This window comes from Macaca thibetana, chromosome 8 (genome assembly GCF_024542745.1).
Source record: "Macaca thibetana thibetana isolate TM-01 chromosome 8, ASM2454274v1, whole genome shotgun sequence".
Taxonomy (NCBI): Eukaryota; Metazoa; Chordata; class Mammalia; order Primates; family Cercopithecidae; genus Macaca; species Macaca thibetana.
In genome coordinates, this window is record NC_065585.1 from 133,536,990 (window position 1) to 133,559,295 (window position 22,306).

Below are 22,306 nucleotides of genomic sequence, written 5' to 3' on the forward strand. Positions count from 1 at the left end.
AAAACCTAGACACAAATGTTCATATTAGCCTTATTCATCAGCAAAATACCGAAATCACGCCCAAGTCCTTCAACATGTGAATATGCATGAACAGCCGAGCAAGCCCTGGGCCATCCTTGCAGTGGAATACCACTCCACAGTGAAGAGGAGCGGCCGCTGCCACTGCAACGGCCAGGACGAACTCCAGGGTGCTGTGCTTAGTCAAAGAGTTCCATCTAGAAAAACACATCATACGACTCCACCTACAGAACATTCTCGACATGACAAAACTATATAGAGAGAGGACAGATGAATGGTTTCTCGGGGACAAGGATAAAGGTACAGTGAGTACAAATACAAAGATGAAGCATGAGGTTGCTGTGCCGTGGTGGCCAATCCTGAATCTTCACCGTCGTGGGTGCTGCATGAATCTACACTTGTGATAAAATTGCACAGAAGCATATACCCATGTACAAATGAATGGAGGCCAAAAAAAATGATGAAAACTGGATAAGGTTTGTGGTGCAGTTAACAGTAACACCAAGTGTCAACTTCCTGGTTTCGAAAAGCCACAGCAATATAATGTCTCTCCACCCTGAGAGAACAGGGGAAAGACGTTCAGGACTCTTTGTATCATTTTGCGAATTCCTACAAGCCTGTAATTATTTCAAAATAAAAAGTTATTTAAAAAAGTGAATAGAGGTAAGACAGGTTAAATGATCATCTAAATACAGATCAGAAATGACGATTAGGTGACATGTGACGGAGCAGCACTGGCTCCGAGTCACCTCCTCAGGGTTTCGGGGAGGACCACTGGCAAGGCAAAAGGAGCAGGAACACACCACTGAGGAAGACATCCGAGTGGGAACTCCTTTGACAGAAGGGAAAATGTGAGCCAGAAAGTAGTCCCTTGCCTGAAATATCAGAGCAGGCTGATCTGGGGTTAGAGTCAATTATAAACTGGCTAGCCACCTGCATTCTCTCACCTGTATCTGCTTGTCAAGTTCAGATAGAAGAGTGCCACAGAAACAGATCACAGGTAGAAGAGAGACTAAATTTTCCTATAGTTTTAAGAACATTCAGCTATGAGGTTAGAGAAACTGGAAAAAAAGCGGCCGGGCGCGGTGGCTCACGCCTGTAACCCCAGCACTTTGGAAGGCTGAGGCGGGCGGATCATGAGGTCAGGAGATCGAGACCATCCTGGCTAACACAGTGAAACCCTGTCTCTACTAAAAATACAAAAAATTAGCTGGACGTGGTGGCGGGTGCCCGTAGTCCCAGCTACTCAGGAGGCTGAGGCAGGAGAATGGCGTGAACCCGGGAGGCAGAGGTTGCAGTGAGCCGAGATCGCGCCACTGCACTACAGCCTGGGCGACAGAGCGAGATTCCATCTCAAAAAATAAAAAAAGAAAAGAAAAAAAATCCAACAACCCAACCGTCTTCAGAGGACACAAGAGAAGCTGGAAAAAAAGAAACTCTCACCCTAATACTGGAGTGAAACAAGCACGTGTCCATTCAACAGCATGTGACTGCACTGAAGTCCCTCCCAGGAGTGACTTATTTCAAAGCTGAAATGGGAACTATACAGCAGGCTCGGAAGAACGTGAAGGCAGACGTTCCACACTTGAGGCAAAGCCCAGCACGGGTGCATTATTTCCACAAGCTGAAACATTCTCTTCTGCAGCCACTTCCCAGGGACACCTTGGATTTTTTTGCAAAGACATCCTACTAGTAAATTCTTCTCTTTTGCACTTCATATGGCACATAACGTTTTCAATGCTGATGTTCCAATCACAGATCACAGAGGAAGTTATCAGCTTAAAGTGGCTCCTACCAACTGCAAATGTATGAGGGACTAGGCGCTGGACTGGAGGCTTTCCATGAATTCTTGGATTTCCTTCCCACAGCCACTCCATAAGAGAGCTGCTGTGATGCCTGAACTCACCACAGAGGACGACACTGATAACGCACACCCAGGAAACCACCGTAATGGGACCGATGCCCAGAAAGACATGACTGCGAGGCCACATCCTGAACCACCACACTGTGCCCTCACAGAGCAGCTCTCAGCCTTGAGAGGACAGAAGAATGACCTGGGGAGCGTCTCTACCTTCTCGGTATGCAGGTATCAAGAAGGATGCATGAGTACCGCCAGGCCTTGAGGAATCACTTTCTATCCATTTGTTCATGTGCACTCGTGCTTGAAACTGCTCGGAGTCTGAGTTATGCGTCAATCTCGCTGTCCTTTCCCAGGTGCCCCCTCCCACTTTACAAAGGAAAGGCACAACTTTCCTCTTACTGGGATCAGTGAGGGACAAGCGAAAATACTGGTGTCAAAGCAGCTGGCCTAGTCCCCACACCCCTACGCCAACCCAGCTCGTCAGGAGGTACACTGCTAAAGAGATGTGTTTAATAAGCATTCATTAAAACTTATAACAGATCCGCTAATTTTACTAACTATAATCTACTAATCATGAGGGCAGGTACAGTGGCTCACACCTGTAATCCCAGCACCTTGAGAGGCCAAGGTGGGTGGATCATGAGGTCAAGAGTTTGAGACCAGCCTGACTAATATGGTGAAACCCCTGTCTCTACTAAAAATACAAAAATTAGCCAGGAGTGGTGGCATGTGCCTGTAATCCCAGCTACTCAGGAGGCTGAGGCAGGAAAATCGCCTGAACTTGGGAGGCGGAGGTTGCAGTGAGCCAAGATTGCGCCACAGCACTCCAGCCTGGGCCACAAAGCAAGACTCCATCTCAAAAAAAAAAAAACAAACCAAAAAAAAAAGGGAGAGAGAAAATAAAACCCTAGATTCCTTATCGAAATCCTTCAGAGTAAAGTAAATTTTCTAGCCTTAATCGTAGTTTATGGCTCTAGACTTGCCAGCTACGCTATCAGGAGGCTTACAGTGCTGAGTATCTCTGCTTGCTTTTCTCAGATGTTATAACGCATTTAGTCCTCACAACAACCTTCCAAGGATGACACTACTGCTTCCATTTGACCAAAGAGGAAATCGAAATACAGCCATGTTCAGCAATTTACCCAAGGTCATGCAAATGAGGAGTCAGACCAGGATTAAAATCCAGGCAGTCTGACTCTGGTGTCTGTCTCTAAACCACTACATCCTATTTAATCTCCAAGTCTTATACGGTCATGCTTACATTCTTACATTCTTTTTTTTTTGTAGATGGAGTTTCACTCTTGTTGCCCAGGCTGGAGTGCAATGGTGCGATCTCGCCTCACTGCAACCTCTGCCTCCCAGGTTCAAGCAATTCTCCTGCCTCAGCCTCCAAGCAGTTGGGACTACAGGCATGCACCACCACGCCCGGCTAATTTTGTATTTTTAGTAGAGACAGGGTTTCTGCATGTTGGTCAGGCTGGTCTCGAACTCCCGATCTCAGGTGATCTGCCTGCCTCAGCCTCCCAAAGTGCTGGGATTACACCGTGCCCAGCCAAGCTTACATTCTTATCTGTATTTCTACTGAGTTCAAGTGTGATCATAAATATCAAGATGTTTTCTGTGTATAATTAGTAAGGAATAGTGTCCTTGAACTTTACTACTTCATAGATCCTGTATTTCCTAATATGAGTCACTCGGTATTTTCAGAAAACATTTTCCTTATCTTTTTCTTCTGCTAATAAATTATTGGCCTTCATATTAGGACCACATACAGAACTGTTAGGATATTTCAAAATCATGATCCTATGGATAAGGAAAACTGTCCAAGTTATACATTCCAACAAAAAGTCCAATCTGGTTAGAAAAAGTACCAACAAAGCACCTTTCCCTTCATGCTTTTGGGCTCACTTCCACACACAGCACTGCAATAAACCTTCCTATGGTTAGATGTGTGCTGTGATTTTACCAGGTAATTACCAGCATATTCTGCTAGGTACATCCAAGCAGGACTGTGCCTGACACCCCTGCACATCCTCACACCTAAACTGGTACCCAGCACACAGCTCAATAAATATTTGCTGAACTCAAGTCTAATTCATTATTTCACTCCACAAAATTCTCTTTCAATCTATCACATATCTTTTGATTATTCACACATGATACACAAGGAATAGACTGTTTATAAACTAGAATGTTTATAAAAGTGCTTGCAGATTACAACAACAAAATCCAATTAAAAATGGGCAAAGTATTTAAATAGACATTTCTTCAAAGAAGATATAAAAATGGCCAATAAGCAGATGAAAAGATGCTTAATATTGGTCATTAGGGAAATGGAAATCCAAATCACAGCGAGACATCATCTCACACCCATTAGGATGGCTACTATCGAAAATATGAAAGATAAGTATTGGCAAGGATATGGAGAAATTGGAAATCTTATGCACTATTGATGTAGTCACTATAGAAAACAGTATGGCAGCTCCTCAAAAAGTTAAAAATAGAACTACTATGTGATCCAACAATCCACTCCCGGCATTACCCAAAGGAAAGGAAATCAGCATGTTGCAGAGGTGCTGGCAAACCCACGTTCAGTGTAGCACTATTCACAACAGCCAAGATATGGAGTAAAAATAAGTGTCCACCAACACATGAACGGGAAAACAACATGTGGTGCATACACACCGTGGAATACTATTTACCCTTACGAAAGAATGAGCGTTTTCCATTTGAGGCAACATGGGTGAGCCTGCAGGACATCAAGTGAAATAAGCCAGGCACAGATAAATATCGCACATTCTCATTCATATGGAAAAGCTAAAAGAGTTGAGCTCATAAAAGTAGATAGCAGAATAGTGGTTATTAGAGCTAGGTAAGGAGAATAGCTAGGTGGGAATAGCTAAAGATTGGCTACTGGATATAAAAGTCCCACTAGATAAGAGGAAAAAGCTCTAGTGTTCTATAGCACTGTAGGGTGACTATAGTAAATAATATTTTATTGTATATTTTCAAATAGCTAGAAGAATAGATTTCAAATGTTCCCAACACAAAGAAATAATAAATGTCTGAGGTGATGTGTATGCTAATTGTGCTGATGAACACAACACATGTGTACATTACAAATTGTGCACAGGTATTGACATATCACACTGTACTCAATACATATGTAGAATTATGTGTCAATTAAAAATAACAAAAGCAAAAAACAAAAAGTAGATAAACATATTTTCACTGACAGCTTATGTCATCCAATTTCCCTACCTGCGGTTTCCTGCCCATGGCAAGTGTTCAGTTCAGCCAGAAGCTGGTTAAAATCATCCTGATGGGCAATCCAGTTGTCCTGAAAATATCAAAGAAATGAATGAGAGGTAAGCCTGTAGTTTACCTACACTGACTGAGATGATATATTTTGGAATCAAGGAAATCCAGTGGTTAAGAAATTTTAAATGTTTTACCAAAATATTATTTGATAAATTTAAGTGGATTCAAGAAATAATATAAAGTTAAAATGCTCTTTATCCAGGTCAATATTAAAAAGGGGCTTCCTGGAAGCTTAAGGCCTGATCTCAAAAGTGAATGACTGTCAATCAAGTCAATCTATAGTAAAGAATCAACAGGCAACGTGTGTGCTAAATGTTAAAGTAAAACACAATAAAATTACTGTTTTTTTCTCACTAGGGGAAATTCCATAGTTCAAAGGACAAGAACCATGCAAGACACAGAAATGTTCTTCTTTGCTCAGTAGAAATTAAAATATTCTAATTACTTGCATCAACTCCTATTTTACAAAACTCTGAGGAAGGGGAGGAGGAAGGACCTCAAGTCCCCTGAATCAATGAGCATCCATTTGTGAGGTGGTTACCTAATAAGTTCATTATTTTATGAGAGAATGAAGATCTCCCAAACCAGTGGGAAGCAGGGTTTCAATGTGGGCATCTGCCTTACTCACATTCTTATGCATTTTTAAGAATACTTAAGGTAAAGCAATATGGAATAGGTTTATTGGGCAATGCTTCTTCTAAGAAAATAAGTATATCTGTGTTATCTATCCCTCAACAACTACCTTTGAAATCAACCTTATATAAACTCTTTCTTTAGTGGCTAAAAATTTTAGCTCCGCCAATCCACTACTCAGAGATACTGAACTAACCAAAGTAATTCAATTTACCTAAAGTAATTCTCCAGATTTCCTACCAGATTCTGTTGGCTGCAAAAACTGAGGAAGAAAACTTCCAGTTTAGATACTTTGCAAAAGGGAACAATGATACTAAAAATGAAAAGCACAGTAGGCCACGGACTTCGAATTACAGTGCCACGCATTCAAAGTGTCAGTGTTCAAGAGGAAATGTGAATAAAATGAAATGCTGCACCAACAGTCAGAAACGGATGAATCAATCAACTGACTGGACTAAAATTTTTACATTTACAAGACTAAAGTCAATTATGCAAAGACACCCAGGAGGCACACTGCTGCTCACTTCATTATTGATGGTAGCTCCGAGTCCCAGGTGGTTATTTTTCACTTGAACTTTAATATGATCTGTAGCTCCTTGCTCCTGAGCCCCTAAACCCTGTGGAGATTAAACACAAAGAGAGTTAGAACATGCCTCTCACTGATACTCAGAAGCAGAGCACTGCTACAAAACTCACAGATGCCCATGGCAGGTGTTCTGAGTGGATGATTCTCTCCATTAAATACTTTCACAAAACAACACGGGGCAGGACTCTAAGTCCTCTGTATCAATCAGCACTCATCTGTAAGATTTTCCAGGTAAGGGAAGATCAAGTGCAAAGACCCTGGGTGGGAAAAACTCAGTGTACTGGGAAACCTCACAGGCACCCGGGTGGCTTCCGCAAATGAAGGAATGAAGGAAATAGGATGACGGAGGGGCTAGATCTCACATAACCTATGGAAGGAATTTGGATTTTATTTTAAATACAATGGAAAACCACTGGTCTTTTAAGAATGACATGATCTAATTTCCATATTTTAAAAGATCATTCTGGCTGCTGTATAGCAAATGGGCCAGAAGAGAAAAAGGAGGGAGGAAGGGAGGCAGTTGAGAGTCTAAGGAGTCAATGAGTGCAACTGATGACAGCGGCTGAAGCAGAGCACTGCCCTGCATGGAGAAGAATGATGACTGGGGGTGCAAGAGGTGAGAGGGTGGAGGAACCAAGCATGACTCTCAGGTTTCTGGCTTGTGTAAGTGGCAGATGGTAACACGTATGAAAAATGGGGAAAACTTGGGAAAAATATATTTGGGGGAATCAAGAGTTTTATAATAGAAATGATACCCTTGAGATGCTTACTCAAGTGGAAATATCAAGTAGGCTACTGAATTTACAAATCTAGAGCTCAGAGGACAGAACTGGACTAGATACAGAAAAATGACAGTTCCCAGACTTTAGCTAATCCAAAGTGTTGCAAGGGAATGAATGAGATCACCAGAGCAGAGTGCAAAAAAGGGCCTGAGGTTGAGCCTCAAGGAGCTCTAATAATCAAAAGTCTACAGAAAGAACAGACAGCAATGAATTTAGGAGTGGCAAGTGAGGTTAAAAGGAAGAACAGAAGAGACAATAGTACTGTGGAGGCCAAGACAGAAGTATTTCAAGGAGAGTAGTCAATTACATCCAGCACCACTGAGGAGTGAAATAATATGAGAACAAAACAAGGCCCCACTGGACTGGCACTTAAAGATCACTAACAACCTCAACGAGAACCATTTAAGTGTAGAGATATCAGCAGAAGCTCTACTGGAGTCACGAACAAATGGAAAGGGAAAAAAGCGTGTAGCCCTAGTTTCACAATCTACAAAAGATGCTAAGCATGGCAGCTTAAATGATAGACAGCTGACACTTATGTTCAATCCTAACTTATCATTATAAGGTCACAACAATTTTTGATTTTGGATCAAAATCACTTACTGATCCAAAGCATAAGTTTCTTCCAGTCTCCTAAGAAGGAAGTTTTCCCCTAATTTCTAATCTCTTTTCATAGCTCAGATTTTTTCTGCTTTTCTCCAAAATACCTTTCCTTTAGACCACCCCATCTTCTCTAGCATCCTCTGGCCAAACTTGGAATCGTCATTACTCCAGGCAGTGTTCTGAGGATCCACAGCCCACTTCTGCTTCCGCCGACCTAGAAATGAAAAAGCATCTCATCAGCAATGCACTACCTTTCAGACCTGGAAAATACCACACAAACATATACATGCATAACTTTGTGTATTTTATGTATGTTTGTAAAATATGACATACATTACAATACAGAAATTAATTCAACCCTCAATAGAATGTTAACAGACTGGATCATTTATCCTGGTTTCCCTAATAAATGTACATTCTAGACATATAAGTTGACCTCTTAAGATTAAAATTGAAATATTCCCTCATAATGTGGCAAAGCAAATACTCAATACACTGGAGCTGCGCCTTCCATACTCCACCATCAGTACAACTGAAAGCCCCTGTGGACACCAGCGTCCTCATCACCATCAGGAGTGGTAGTGGCAGCAGTTACAGCTTCCACTGCCATGTGTTACTACATACAAAATAATATGCAATACCAAGGATGCACTTAAAATAATAAATGCCGATTGTTCAACCTGAGACTTGCTCCAAACGCTGTACATAATAAAGATTCACAGTAACCCAACAAGGGTGGATAGTACCATCATCACTGGCAGATATGAAAATCTGAGGCTTAGAGAAACAAATTTGCCCAACATCCCCAAGCAAAACCCAGACCCTTTAAACCAACCTTGGTCCTACTGACTTAAAAGCTTATGTTCTTAATCCACAACATAGAATAGTCATTACACTCTTGGGGAGAGTCAACTGTACCCTCCATACATATGACCTACAGAAAATAACAACTCCATCCCTCTCACAGAGATGCCCTGAAGCCCTCTGACTCCCCTATGAACTTCTAGAATAACTTACCTGTTTCTTAACATCTACTGTATTAGAGCTATTTACATCCACCTTTCGGGTTTCCCATTAGACCATCACGTCCTTAGGGCTCATATTCATGTCTTTTTTCTGAGGCTTCATTGCAAGAAATAAAAAAATCACTGTGCCCACAGCAGGCACTCAATAAATATGTGAATGGAATAAATGAATAAAAATGAAGAATGGAAAGAGGGAAGAAAGGAGGAAAGAAGAGGGAGAGGAAAAAAGGAAGGAAGGAGTATAACTGAATTAAGCGAACTGCTTTGAATCTCATCAAAGCAACTTTTTTTAATGCATATAAACTACTGATCATTATGAACTCAAGTTTATCACTGTAGTTTTAAGGAAAATTATGGCAAAAATAAAGAACTCCAAAGGTTCAAAGAACAAGAATATGAAACCCAAAAGTAGACTGTGGCCAAATGAGAAATTTGGAGGTATCATTACCATTTATCTGCCACATCAATGTAAGCACATTGTCTAACCATCAACACAACCCCTCCTACCTTGCCCATCTCATCACATAATTAAAAAATAACACGACCCCCTGGCAAAGGGGCTCACTGTGCCACACATAGAATCAATAGAGGCCCATAACTATGCACCCTCCAGCAAAAATAGGAAACCCTTTACAAATACACAGGCAGAAAAAAGGCCACCTAACAAAGCAAAACAAGCTGGGCTCGAATTTGTAGTGTTTTGCAGAAAAAAAAAAGGTGACCCAAAAATGTTCCATCTAAGTTACCACTTCACTTATCTTGGCAAATACTCAGCATAACACTGCCTCTGCTAAGGAACAACACACCAGAGAGAAGCCTGTTAGCCAGTATTCTATATGCAAGCTGGCATCAGGGTGTCAGAGTTCATGTGTCTATGCAGTGCTTGCCAGGGTTCTTTGACTAGGGTTTGTATGAAGGAGACAGTTTTGAGAATAAGCTCACACTCTGCAATAAGAACTGCACACACTTCATGTTACATACTTATATAAAACAAACGATAATGCCTACACGAGAGATTAGCTATTCGAGGTCAGTTCCTCTCCCCCGGGGAAATGGCAGTTAGCTTCAATCAATGGGATCACACCAGTGTTTCCAAACAAGGATGCTAAAAGGGAAGGGGGGCAGTTTCCCATTGAAAATGAGTAACACTGGGTTAAACAAAATACTGAAGAATCTCCTGGAAACTTTACTATGCAAATGTGCAGATCCTCTTAGGGGAGGCCAGAGCAGGCCTGCCTGCTTCCCAGACTTACTTGACCAGAACCCTGCTTCCCTGGAACACTTCCCGGCTCTAATGCCACGCAAGTTTCCAGGTGTGGAAAATCATGGTTTAAGGAAAAGACTGCCTCCGAGCTCTTCCAATTGGCTCACCTTTTACATGTCCTTTGTAATTCTCATGCCACAGTCTGTTCTGTGCTCAGATCTCAGCTTTGTTCACTAACAGAGCGGGCCTGACTGCTATCCTTTGAAAGGCCTGTTTATAACAGGGAACCCAAGGGTTCCTACCATTCGCAGAACTGATAAGAGTGGCTCATTGTTCCTGTTTACACAAATGATATGGTTTATGCTGAATGCCTGCTTTCCTTCTAGGAGCCTGGAATTTTGGGGCCTGCCAGGTAGAGGGTGTCTATGTGCCCAGCCCCCAGGAAATCCCTGGCACTGAGTCTCTCTAGCTTCCCTGGTGGGCAACATTCCACATTTGCTGTCAGAACTCACTACTGGAGGAATTAAGCGTGTCATGTGTGACTCCCTGGGGGAGGGCTCTGGAAGCTTGATGCCTGCCTTACTCTGGACTTTGTCCCATGCATCTTTTCCTTCTGCTGGCTTTGTTCTGCATCCTTTCGCTATAATAATCTTAGCAGTGAGTGCGACTACATGCTGAGTCCTGTGCCTGAATCCCCCAGCACATCGCTGAATCTCGGGATGATCTTGAGGACCCTTGACACGATCTGGAATAGCAGTGTTTACAGCATGGCGCTGGACTTCAGGTAGAATGCCCTAAATCTGCAGAATCACTATTTGGGATGTATTTAACCATCCTCTAGCAGCTACTCCTATGTGGAGATCTAACTGTAAATGGATCTGTCGGGATACTTTTGGGCAAATCCAATAAAAACCATCCACACAACAGCTCAATGCCACATGACTTATGCTAGGATCCCATTTACTCTAAAGGGCGTGTTGAGTCCCAAGAGCCAGGAGCAAAAGTTTTAAACAATCTCTCAAAATTCAGAGGTTGATCAGAAGGAGCGAATTATTATACTAAATTTGGCCTGAGGAGGCCTCCGTACTTGAGTCCTTACGTAAGGAACTACAACCTACGTTAGAACTTAAGCGAAGCGAAAGCCTATCGTAGGAGTACACTCTTGTAACACATAACTGAGTCTCAATCCTTTACAGCAGCTGAGCATCAATCACAGGCAGCCAGCTGATTCAAATAAGGCAAATCAGAGCGGTAACCCTAACCAAGTTGTCTCTGTACCTCACTTACGTTTACTGTCCATAAATACTGCCTGACAGCATAGGCTTGGAGTTCTTATAACCTGTTCTAGTTCTGAAGGTTGCCTAGTTCTTGAATCATTCTTTGCTCAATCAAACTGTTTAATTTGTCTAAGGTTTTTCTTCTTAACAACACCAATCCTAAATATCTAATTACAGAAGATGCTATACCCATTTGGCAAATTATGGAGAAAAAAAAAAACACAAAATGTTACATATTATAATGACAAGGATTTGACAATTTGGAATAACGTTGGGAAAGGAGAACTGAAAACACTCTCTTGAAATCATGCAATCTGAATTACGGATGTCTACAAATAGTATTTTACACCTCTACAGATTTTTCCAACTATGTTCATGTTCACCATCTCATTGATTTAAGGCCACCTGGAGATAAAGATAGTAAGAGAAGATTTTAGTGGCCTCACAAACACCGATCAAAGGAACAGACATAAATGAATAGCAGAATTAGGGCCAAAGTCGCCAAGTGCATGCTGAATTGAGCAAACATCAAATACGAAAACCAGAAGAGATCTTAGCTATCTAGGCTCTAACCCTGACTCCTGATTTTTTACTGGTGAAAAAATAGAACCCACGGGTTCAATCTAAAACACACTCATTTCTATGGGTCTCCGCTGGTCTTACTGGCAAGAATATAAAGATACAGAGATAACTGGATCAATTTTGCCATTTTCTAGCTCAATGACTAGGGGCAAATTATTTTCCTTTGAATGTCAATTTCTGCCCCTGTAAAACCGGGATGATGACTGACCCATTTTGTTTTGTGCTCCTAGTCCTCCATCCTCTTAGAAAAGAGTGCTAACAGCATTTATTTCACAAAATCGCTGTGCTGGTCTGGTTGATCTGTTAAATAAGCTGTTTCTGTTCATTGCTCACTATACAACTCACAAGAAGGACCCGCTTTTCAGGATCAAAGCACGACTGCCATCTGGTGGCAAGCGACCTTAGCTGCAGGCACAATTCAGAAGTTCAGCAGCCTCTCCAGAGACAGGGGTTTCACCCGCTCCACAAAGTGAAGGTAAATGTCAAAGGTAAACAGGCAGGACCGGGCGCTGTGGCCAACAAGATCAAAAACGCCGATCTCATTTAGAATTACGCATTAGCCCTGTACTCCCCCGCTAAGTGGCTGACGTCCCATATTTGAGACTTCTAACTCCTTTGCTTTTCTTTTTCTGGGTCCAAGACATCTTGGACAATGTGATTACAGTTCGAAGTGATCCTTCTGCTCAACTTTCTCTTTTTAACCTGAGGAAGCTGAGGTCCGGGGGCAGTGAAGCAACCAGTCCGGGTCCCCACAAAGGGCGGCGGCGGGGCCAGTCGCGGGACCCGGTGTTCTGACCCACTTCGCGCGCGCCCCAGGGTGACTGTGAGGAAGGCGTCTCCGGGAGACACTCGCGGTCTTTCTCACTAGCAGACCCGCGGCCAACTTCGGGGAGCTCTGCGGCGAGCAGGACAAGCAGAGCCAGGCTCGGCTCCCCGGTCCCCCGACCCCATGCGCCAGGCGCGCCTGGAACCCGCGCTCCCAGTCACTTGGGACTGCCGTGCGGGTCACCCAGCATCTTCACCGACGCGCCCGGGTCGGGCCTCTGCTTCTGACACTCACGCTCAGCCAGCATAGACATGTCGGAGAGCCTGTGATACCGCGGCCTCTGGACCTGGGTGACTGCGGCCACTGGGCGGGAAGGAGACTCCACGAGAATCAGGACCGGCGTAACTCCCTCGCAGGCTAACTGCTGCAGACGGGGCGCGTGCTGGTGACGTCAGTGGCGCGCGACTCGCTCCTCGAGCACGCGGCGGTGAGAGGGCGGAGCAGGGCGGGGCAACCTGGGGCGGTGACTGGACGACCAGAGGCTGAGGGGGCGGTGGCCGCCCGGCGGGAGGTGGAGAAAGGAGTACGTATTCGCTCATTGGCTGGAGGGAGTGTGCGTACTAAGTGATTGGATGTGAGTAAAGCCCGCCTGGGCGTGTCTGCCGCCGAGTACGCGCTCACGTGGGTTACCTGTAGGGTCTCCATTAGGAAGCCGTAGGTGCCGGCAAGGAGGGTAGTGGAAAGACGTGACCTGCCCTCAAGCAGCTCAGCCTCACGGGGAAAAGAAATGTGTAAAGAGCTGAAGTTAGGGTCATCAATGTTGTATGGACAAGGAGTTTGAAAAACTTGGCTGGAGGGGAGGACTTTGTACTGTATTGTCCCATCTCTTCTTCATACCCTACCTCTGCTTTCTGAGATAAACAGATGGATGATAGATGGATAGATGGATGGATAGATGGGTGGATGGATGGATGGATGGATGGATAGATAGATAGATAGATAGATAGATAATTAGATACTAGATAGATAGATAGATAGATATTAGATACCAGAAGATAGCTCTGCTATCTATCGGTTTTTGTGTGGGACCCGATGGCTGGATGGAGGGATGGATGGAGGGATGGAGGGAGGGAGGGAGGGAGGGATATGAGAGATAGATATTAGATACCAGAAGATAGATCTGCTATCTATTTATCGGTTTTTGTGTGGGACACAAACTTAAACAGGTAACTAGTTCTGGGGAAAATGTTATCTCTTTAATTAATGGGATGCCTTCAACAAGGCAAAGATTTTATTTATTTTCTCCACCACAGTGCACACACTGGAACGTTGCCTTTATCATATCCATTTCTGTATTCGTACCAGCACCTCGCAAAATAATGTGAGTACGGTAAGGCTCCATAGATGTTTGCAACATTTAATTAAAGTGTCCCTGTCTCCAGGGGAGTTCTAATAAGATCCTAGCGATAACACTTTTAAGTATGGTAAACACATGTTTTTGGATGAGTGACTCTCCGGTAAACTTCAGGTGACAGTGCACACAGAAGCCTTTCCTACATAAAAGGAAGGTAAAAAGAGACAACTCAGACGCCAAGAAAAGCAATTGAAGGACTAGATTCTTGTTTACAATGAAATTCTCCCTTTAGGAATCTGTACGAAAAAGGTAAACTCTAGTTTCATAAAAGTTAGAAGAAACACAAACGGATGCTTATAGCTATCAGTGAATACTCGGGGGGTGAGGGGAGGCAAGTGAATGGAATCTTCCCAGCCAAGGCAGGGAAGCTGTGACATTGTGACATAGGGAACAAGATAAAAAGTAGGGCGTTGGACTCAGGTAGGCAGGATCACAAAAATCTCAGGATAATTAGCAGATCTATTTGATTATGCCAGAGAGAGTGGAAGGTAGATACATAGAATGAAGGACACTGAATTGGTCGGGAAATCAGTGTATTTCAAGCACCTCCTGTGTTGGTATATTATTTCAGAAAGGTGATTTTGTCTCTAAGATGGTCAGGAAGATTGAGGCAGACATTTATGGCCTGTTGCCATGGTTCAGGTGGTAAATGGTTGAGTTATCATTGGATCTTGTGTTACAATGAGGTGTCTCCTGGAAATGCTCAGAGGCCACAGAGGAATATAGTAGGAGGGACTCTGCCTTTTGGTGAATGCAGGATGGTTTCCAAATTTTGTTTCAACCCCAGCATTCTGTATGGCTATGAAATATTAATGGAGATCACCTACTGAAAAAGAATATTATTAAGTTTGGGATTTTAAAAAAATTACAGAATCTTGTTTGTATTTTAAATCTTCTGGCTACACCAGCAGAACTAAGTACTTGGGAGAGACTAGGTTTGGCCACCCCCCAAAACCTAATATATTTACTGTCTGATCCTTTAAGAAAACTTTTGTGGGCCCCTGAATTAATTTCAAAAACATGATGCTCAGTGAAAGAAGTACATGGTATATGATTCCATTTATATGAAATTCTAGAATAGACAACACTAATCAGCATGTAGGACAGATTTGAGTGATCCAGGACAGAAGCCATTCTGTACAACAGAAAAAGCCAGAAGATGTACGAAGAGAAGAAGACTGAGATAATGAGGGGTAGGTCTCCCAAAGGCAGGGCATCAGAGGGAACACTTACTCACTAACAGCTTCTGCTGAGGCGCAGGAGAGGCTCTGGGGCCCCAGCGCACTTGCCTTCAGAGCCTGGCTGCACTCTTGGTCCTTCATTCCCTGTGAGGTCCAATTATTTGGCTTTCTTCCTCCCTTGGTTCATTTAGCTGAGAATCATATTTCCTTTTCATACTTCTAATATACTTCCCATTACATAAGGTAAGCCAAGTGAGTGTTGGTTCTTACAAGCAGAAAAGCGAAATACACATAAGAAAGTGCTTAAGATACATAAAGAGGAAAAAAATCTCTAGGACACCAAGTTGTACCAATGGTTTGATCATTCATAGTTCATTTAATATCAGTAATTTAAAAATACATATTAAAGTCTAAAAGGTAATACTCTAATTCTTAACTGAAAACCATTTCTAGTTGGTAAGGTTATGGGTTATTGTTTGATCTTCCTAATGCTTTTTTTTTTTTTTGGTACATTTTTCTTCCGGAAGTGAGTCACATTTTCCTGTATCTTTCACACTGGTAACCTTTTTATTTTACATGTGACATTGTGAGTGTTACTTTATTGGGGGCTGAAGGCTTTTGTATTCCTTTAAATATTTTGTTCTGGGATACATTCCCCTTGGGGAAAATGTGGCCTTTGCAAGCCTTTTGTGTAAGCTTTGCTAAATGGGCCCACAATAGTCTTTAAGTTTAGTTATAATCTGGTCCCACTATTAAAGCAGCACCCTATCGAAGATTCTGCTTGATGCTCCATGTGTTTAGAAATTATTTCCACTGGGGATACACAAATTGCTTTTGGCTGTGTGCAAGCTCTGGGGATTGTTCTGCCTGCTTGTCTCTGGTGGTTCTTTCCCACTAGTTTCCTCCAGTGCAAGTGCTGCTAAATCTTCATTTGAAGACTTGAGGAGACCCTTCTGCAAATATCTGGAGTTTCCCTTAGTATAGTTCTCTTCTCTCTGACACTCGGCCCCAAGAATCCTAGATTTCTTGATGTTTGTCCCCTAGCTCAGTGAGACCTCCAGGTTCTGTCTGAGTTCCTTCTCCCAGTGCTGCAGCCTGTAAACTCTTCAGGCCAGAAATGAGGGCTATCAAAGGGCTCACCTCCTTTATTACCAAATTGTTAGAATTGCAGTTCTTCACTGCCTTTTGCTCAATGTCTCAAAACCATTGTTTTGTCTATTTTTCCCAGCTTTGTAGTGAAGATGAAAGGGTAAATCCAGTTTCTTTACTCCATCATGGCCGGAAGCAGAAATTCCTAATACTCTTTGACTATTTCAAATGATCTACAATTTGTATACTAGCTGTGAGTACTTACAAAAGTCAAGTATTCAAAAAGTGGAATCATTCTATCTGTAACTGGCAAATTAGAACTGTAAAGGTTTTAAGTCAACAAACCAAATTTTGCCTTTGAATTGAAACCACCTTTGCAAAAATTGTAACAGTGAGAAGATTATGACAATGAAAGAGACCTGACCTAACCAACTCCATCTTGCCTTTAATCTCCAGGCTGCCCTTGTTCGTTCCTGGGGGTAGGCTGAACTAACTTTGGGAGGAATTTAGTTTATAGTTTAATTTTAAAACATGGATGCTAACAGCCCCTCCCTGAAACAGCCCCACCATGGCTCAAGTGTAATGCAGCCAGAGGCCACAAGACTAGTAACGTCCCTATTTGCTCCTATAGATAACATTACTATTATAAAACCTAAGGTTGGTATTTTGTAATAGACCAAAACATTCTGCATTCTGATGGATCCACCAGAGCCACCCAGGCCAGTAAACTGGCTCATCTGGTCTTGTGGCTCCCCACCCAAGAACTGGCTCATGCAAGAGGAGAGCTTCGACTACCTATGATTTCATCCCCAACCCAACCTATCAGCACTCCCCATTCCCCAGCCCCCTGCCTGCCAAACTATTTTATAAAAATTTCAGTATCTGAATTTTTGGGACAGCTTATTTGAGTAATAATAAAACTCCAGTCTCCCATTTAGCTGGCTCTGTATGTATTAAACCTTCTATTGCAATTCCCCTGTCTTGATAAACCAGGTCTACCTGGGTAGCCTGCAAGAGAAACCCATCAGGCAGTTACAGAATCAATGTTTTTTTTTTTTTTCAGTGATGACAAATAAACCTGAAATGACATAATGCAGAAAAATAAAATATCATGTGCTCTGAACTACTGCTGCTGAAAAAAAAAAACAAAACTTAACATTTGACAGAACATCTTGAATTTTAGTAGATTGGTGTATATTGTAGATGTTGGGGGTGGCAGGGTAAAGGAAGAGGAGAGCATTTTTTTTCATGTATTCAAAGCTAATTTTGCCACTGGTATTTGCTGTAGGTCTCTCCTGCACCCTTCCCCTGCCAACATTTTGGGTTATTTCTCTAATTTGCCTAAAGAGAACTGATGCAGCCTGTGGCATCTTTTTGTGTGTGAGCATCCCAAAAAACTGTCGCCATGACCTTGGCTCTTGACCAGTTCACTTTTTCTTTGACTGGACCATTTCCATGTCTTGGTAGCCATTGCTTTGATTGTGCTTTGTCTTCAGGATTGTACTGGTAAAGCTGTGGTTTATCTCCTGTTTCAATTCCTCAAAGAAGTGCTTCAGGATCTTGATTCTACTTATTTCTAATTTCCACTGAAAGCTCTGCTCTTGTCTGCAGCTGCTCTGGGTATAATAGTTCTGGCACCCATTGAATGGAAAGATTGCTCAACTCTAATTTTTCGGTCAGAGTTGTATACACTGAACCAATTGCGATGTCTATGGGTTAGCTATTGTTTCTCCTGTAAATAATTAGCCCTCTTCAATTAGTGCATGAACGAGCTTACTTTTTTCCTTGCAAATTAATGTGGATGGTCTACCATTGCAGGTGTAATTTTTAACATCGTCTTGTTCCTTCTTAAAGTAAGTTATCCACTTGTAAACTGCTTATTTCTTTGGGACATTGTCCCCTTAAACTTTTTATAAAGTATCAGTGATTTCACCATTCCACCCAAGCTTCACCACAAATTTGGTGTTTGTTCTTGCTTCAATTTTAGCAGAATTCAGGTTGCTGTGAAAGGGGCTCTTTCAAACTGATGTCTTAGTGCTAGATCATGTTCAAACATGTTATAACAAGTAATTACAAGTATATTTTGGTGCAAAAAATTTGAAATCCATGCCTAATATGACTTTTCCACAAACTTTTGGAAGACCTCTCCTATGCTTATGCATACACTCCCCAAATGTATCAATCCAGTTGCTATTGCCCAAAGAACAGAAGGCTCATCACTCCATGGAGGGTTTTTCCTGCAGCCCCTGAGACTTCTCACTTTCTCTGACAGTCCTATTGTCATGTCGTAAAAGGCCTGCCCACTTAGTCCAACACACTAGAAATGGATGATTGATAACAAGTTTATTTACCCATCTCCTGGGGGCAAAGTCTCAGATTTTGTGAGGTTGTTTGCCCCTGCAGTCTGCTTTAAACTCAACTTTCTGTTGCTTGTGTCTCTGGGTCAGAAGAATTTGTCAGTGATAGTGTTTTTGATAAAGTCTTATGCCCAGTTAATGCCAACTCAGGGTTCTCATCCCCTAGGGCTCCTGTAATCATTTTTCTTGTCTTCTCTTGCAGTTTCTATATATTATAGAAGTTCAAAGAAGACAGACTCTAGCCAAGAGCAGTGTGAAGAAAAGAAGGCTCTATATTGATCGCAGTCCAGGGATGCCTTCTGGCTTCCTGGCAGCAATTCCGGCCTGAGATTCCTTCTCTGTCATACTTCCTGTCAATGTTGTATGATATCAAGCTGTAGCCATCACAAAAGGACTGCGAACACCTGTAAATCCCAACCATCAAAAAGCACACCGAGGAATCCAAATTAGCATTATTACGTCAAAAGAAAAATCTGATTTCCCCACTGTCTTATAACTGCTTTCTTTATTGCCCTAAACTAGCCTTCCCTAACCTTTGAGTGAGATAGTGACACTTTAGTTTCTTATATTCTAAAATGTTTTCAAGGACAGCTGATGGCAGAGGAGAGGGCAGTGAGGATAGGCAGGGACACAGATAGCTGCACAAGGAAGGTATAGGGTCGAGGTGGGAGTCAAGATGATGAAAGGAGAGAGGGATGGTGACTGATTTAGTCACCCATTTGAGAGGATCTCCAGACTTGGACTGCTGGCTAAGGACCCCTATCCTAAGTGAGAAAGCATCATATCAGGCAGGAGCTGTACCCTGGTGGTTAGAGGTGGACATTCTGGAGTCATCTAAGGAGGCTTCCCGAGCCTCACTGTTGGCTCTCCCTGACCCCTTCTAAAGCTTGCTTTCTAGCTTCTGCTGCCCTTCAGGTAAGCACTCCACAGCCTGTAGAGCTCTGTGAGTATAGTCTGCCCTTCCCATAGTGATTTGCCTTGGTGCAGTAATTAACAGAATGAGCTCCAAAGTTAAGGGTTCACATCTGGCTCTGACACTTGCAATTATGTCCCCTCTCTGATTCCTCATCTGCTAATCCATGGGGTTGCTGTGAGCACATGGAATGCCTCATGATACTGCAAGGGGCCACTGCCAGGTGCCCTGAGAATTACAAGCAGCTCTTGGTGCCTAATCTGCTCCATCTCTTATTCTTCATATTCTTTATATGTCTTCCTCTGCCACTTACCAGCTGTTGACCTTGGGCAGATTACTAAATTTCCTATGCTTTTCCCCATTTATGTAAGAATAGCAATGGTACCTACCTCAAAGGTACTATAGATGCTATAGATGGAACATTGGTTTCCTCCTTAAAATTTACATGTTGAAATCTTAACCCCTAATGTGAGAGTATTTGCAGGTGGGACCTTGAGAGGTGATTAGTTCACAAGGGTGGAGCCCATGTGAATGGGATTAATGCCTTATAAAAGAGATCCTAGGGAGTCTTGTCCCTTCCACCCTCACCAGACACCAGTTCTGGTGAAGTGGTCCCATCACCAGACACCAATGCTGCCAGCACTTTGATCTTGGACTTCCCAGCCTCTAGAACTGTGAGAAATAAATTTCGGTTGTTTATAAGACTGTGTTACCCACTCTGTGGTATTTTGTTATAGCATCCTGAATTGACTAAGACAATACATGCATTGCTATTCAATGAAGTGATATATACCACTCAGGACAGCAGCTGGCACGGAGAAGGAACTCAGTACATGATGTGCCTGTTTTGAGTGCACACAATTTTGCTTTGTTTTTAACTATACACCAAGGCCACTGTCTTGATCTGTCCACAACTGATGCCCATGTAGGTAATAGATGAGAGACTCCTGGGTGGTTGGGGGGTAGTTTCTTTGGACATAGAACCCTTCAGAATCATGACCTGTTACATCATTAGCTGGGGGTTATTGCTGATTGAGGCGGATGATAAAGAGGAGGCCATGACCACAGAGTACAAATACTTGCATCAGGCACTACTTTAAGGAAATCTCTATAAGTCTTAGAACACTTTTATTTATACAGTGTTAATTTACACACAGTCACTTTAAAAAACTTTGTTGCAAGAGATATTAAGTCAAAACCATTTGCAAAACTGTAGCACCCCATTTTTTAAAATCCCACTTTTAAATAGAAAAAAGTATATATAATAGTCTATATATGCATACATATATGGTTTAGTATATGCATGGAAAAACTGGGGGAAACCCTATTCCAAATTGTTAATACTGATGTTTTCAGCAGAGGAGGGGAAGACATTACAGAAGACGTTTATTTTCTACAGTATGCATTTCTATATTGTTGCAACTTTTAAATAGTAAAAATCCCATGTTACTTCTTTATTATATCAGAATAGTTTAAATTCTCCTATTCATTAAGTTGAGAAAAGGGGCATGCAACTGTGGAAAGTGTGGTCTGCACATGAAATGGACATAAGTGTCTTGCCTGGAAATTTAACTCCATCTCATCTACTCACTCCAAGGCATGCTGGAAACCCATTACAAGCACCCATGACAGAAATCTGTCAACATTTTGGAAACCACTTGACCCCTATAGGATGCCTATGTGAATGTGGAGCTGTTGAAAGTGTCACTCAGTTGGCCACAGTTGGGTCCTCTGTAGACGCCCTGGCTTCTGGTGCACAAAGTGTGTCTGCAGCAGCTCTGCTCTTCCATTAATCCACATTTTATATTTGTCAGTAGCTCGGGAGAAGTTGGGGTGGAGTTAAGAAGACATATTCTGTGGGCTACCCTCCGGCTTACTCCTCCATTAGACAATTAACGATGTACTGAATTGACGGGGTCAGATTCCAAGACACCAACTGGACCACATTTTCTAGTGGTCAGAGTCACTGTGGGTGGCAAAAGTCACAAGCCACACACCTAGATGTGACTTTCTCTCTGATGGCAAAAGGAATGGGCTGAGCCAGAGTTGTCTCTCTGGGAAGGCTTGCCCATCTTGCTTTCCACCTCTCTCCCTCTCTGTGAGTACGAGTGTGGCAGGTGTATAGATCAGCCAGCTGGGGAAGCAGTTAGACTCAAGGCAGAGAAGCAGCCTCACTTAGGCGCTGAGCCTGGTCATGGACTCCAGTTTGGTTTATCAGAAACCATACATGAGGGTAAACACCACATGTCCAGGTCATAGCGATGTACAGTGAAGGGAAGAGCTTCATTCACTGATGTCAGCTCTTGCTTGGAGCCACTTCCTTTTTCACAGAACAAATTATTCTTTGAAGTCCAACTCTTCATGGTACACCCAAAGCCAGTGATGACTGGGATGCCTCCTGACTCCAAAATTTGACTTCCAATGGAGGATGAGATTTACAAAACACTGTTTTTTGCAACCGAGAGTAGGAAAGTCCTCACTTTTCCCCAGTCTTCACAGAGTGAAGATGTCATGATATAGGCACCTTCCAAAGTGCACTGGTCCCTTCCAATCCCAAAGATCTCTCCCAGCGTCATGGCACTCATTCTCTGTCACTGCCTGACCTTCCTGAATGCTTTCGTTGCCATATTCTGCTTGTCCTACACTTTCTTTTATTTAAGAAATGTTTTAAGAGAGCATCTCACTTGGTTGCTC

The 22,306-nt window shown here is 42.6% G+C and overlaps 1 protein-coding gene and 1 long non-coding RNA gene across 4 annotated transcripts in view; one reads left to right on the forward strand and one right to left on the reverse strand.

The window, feature by feature from the left end:
- PINX1 (PIN2 (TERF1) interacting telomerase inhibitor 1) overlaps positions 1 to 13,102 on the reverse strand; it is a 78,406-nt gene extending 65,304 nt beyond the window's left edge. For both annotated transcript variants that reach the window (XM_050801113.1, XM_050801112.1), the window contains exons 1-4: positions 12,953 to 13,102; positions 7,909 to 8,018; positions 6,358 to 6,450; positions 5,141 to 5,219 (exon numbers count right to left, since the gene is read on the reverse strand). In XM_050801113.1, the coding sequence (XP_050657070.1) occupies positions 5,141 to 5,219; positions 6,358 to 6,450; positions 7,909 to 8,018; positions 12,953 to 12,971 (301 nt within the window). In that variant the 5' untranslated portion in view covers positions 12,972 to 13,102. The remainder of the gene's footprint in view (positions 1 to 5,140; positions 5,220 to 6,357; positions 6,451 to 7,908; positions 8,019 to 12,952) is intronic.
- An 810-nt stretch (positions 13,103 to 13,912) lies between these two features.
- LOC126961129 (uncharacterized) lies at positions 13,913 to 19,190 on the forward strand. Of its 2 annotated transcripts, none has more exons than XR_007728197.1 (2): positions 13,913 to 14,039; positions 18,902 to 19,190. It is a non-coding gene; the product is annotated as an uncharacterized LOC126961129 (long non-coding RNA). The 2 variants fall into 2 exon arrangements; XR_007728198.1 differs by lacking the exon at positions 13,913 to 14,039 and adding an exon at positions 15,134 to 15,265.
- Positions 19,191 to 22,306: the final 3,116 nt, after the last annotated feature.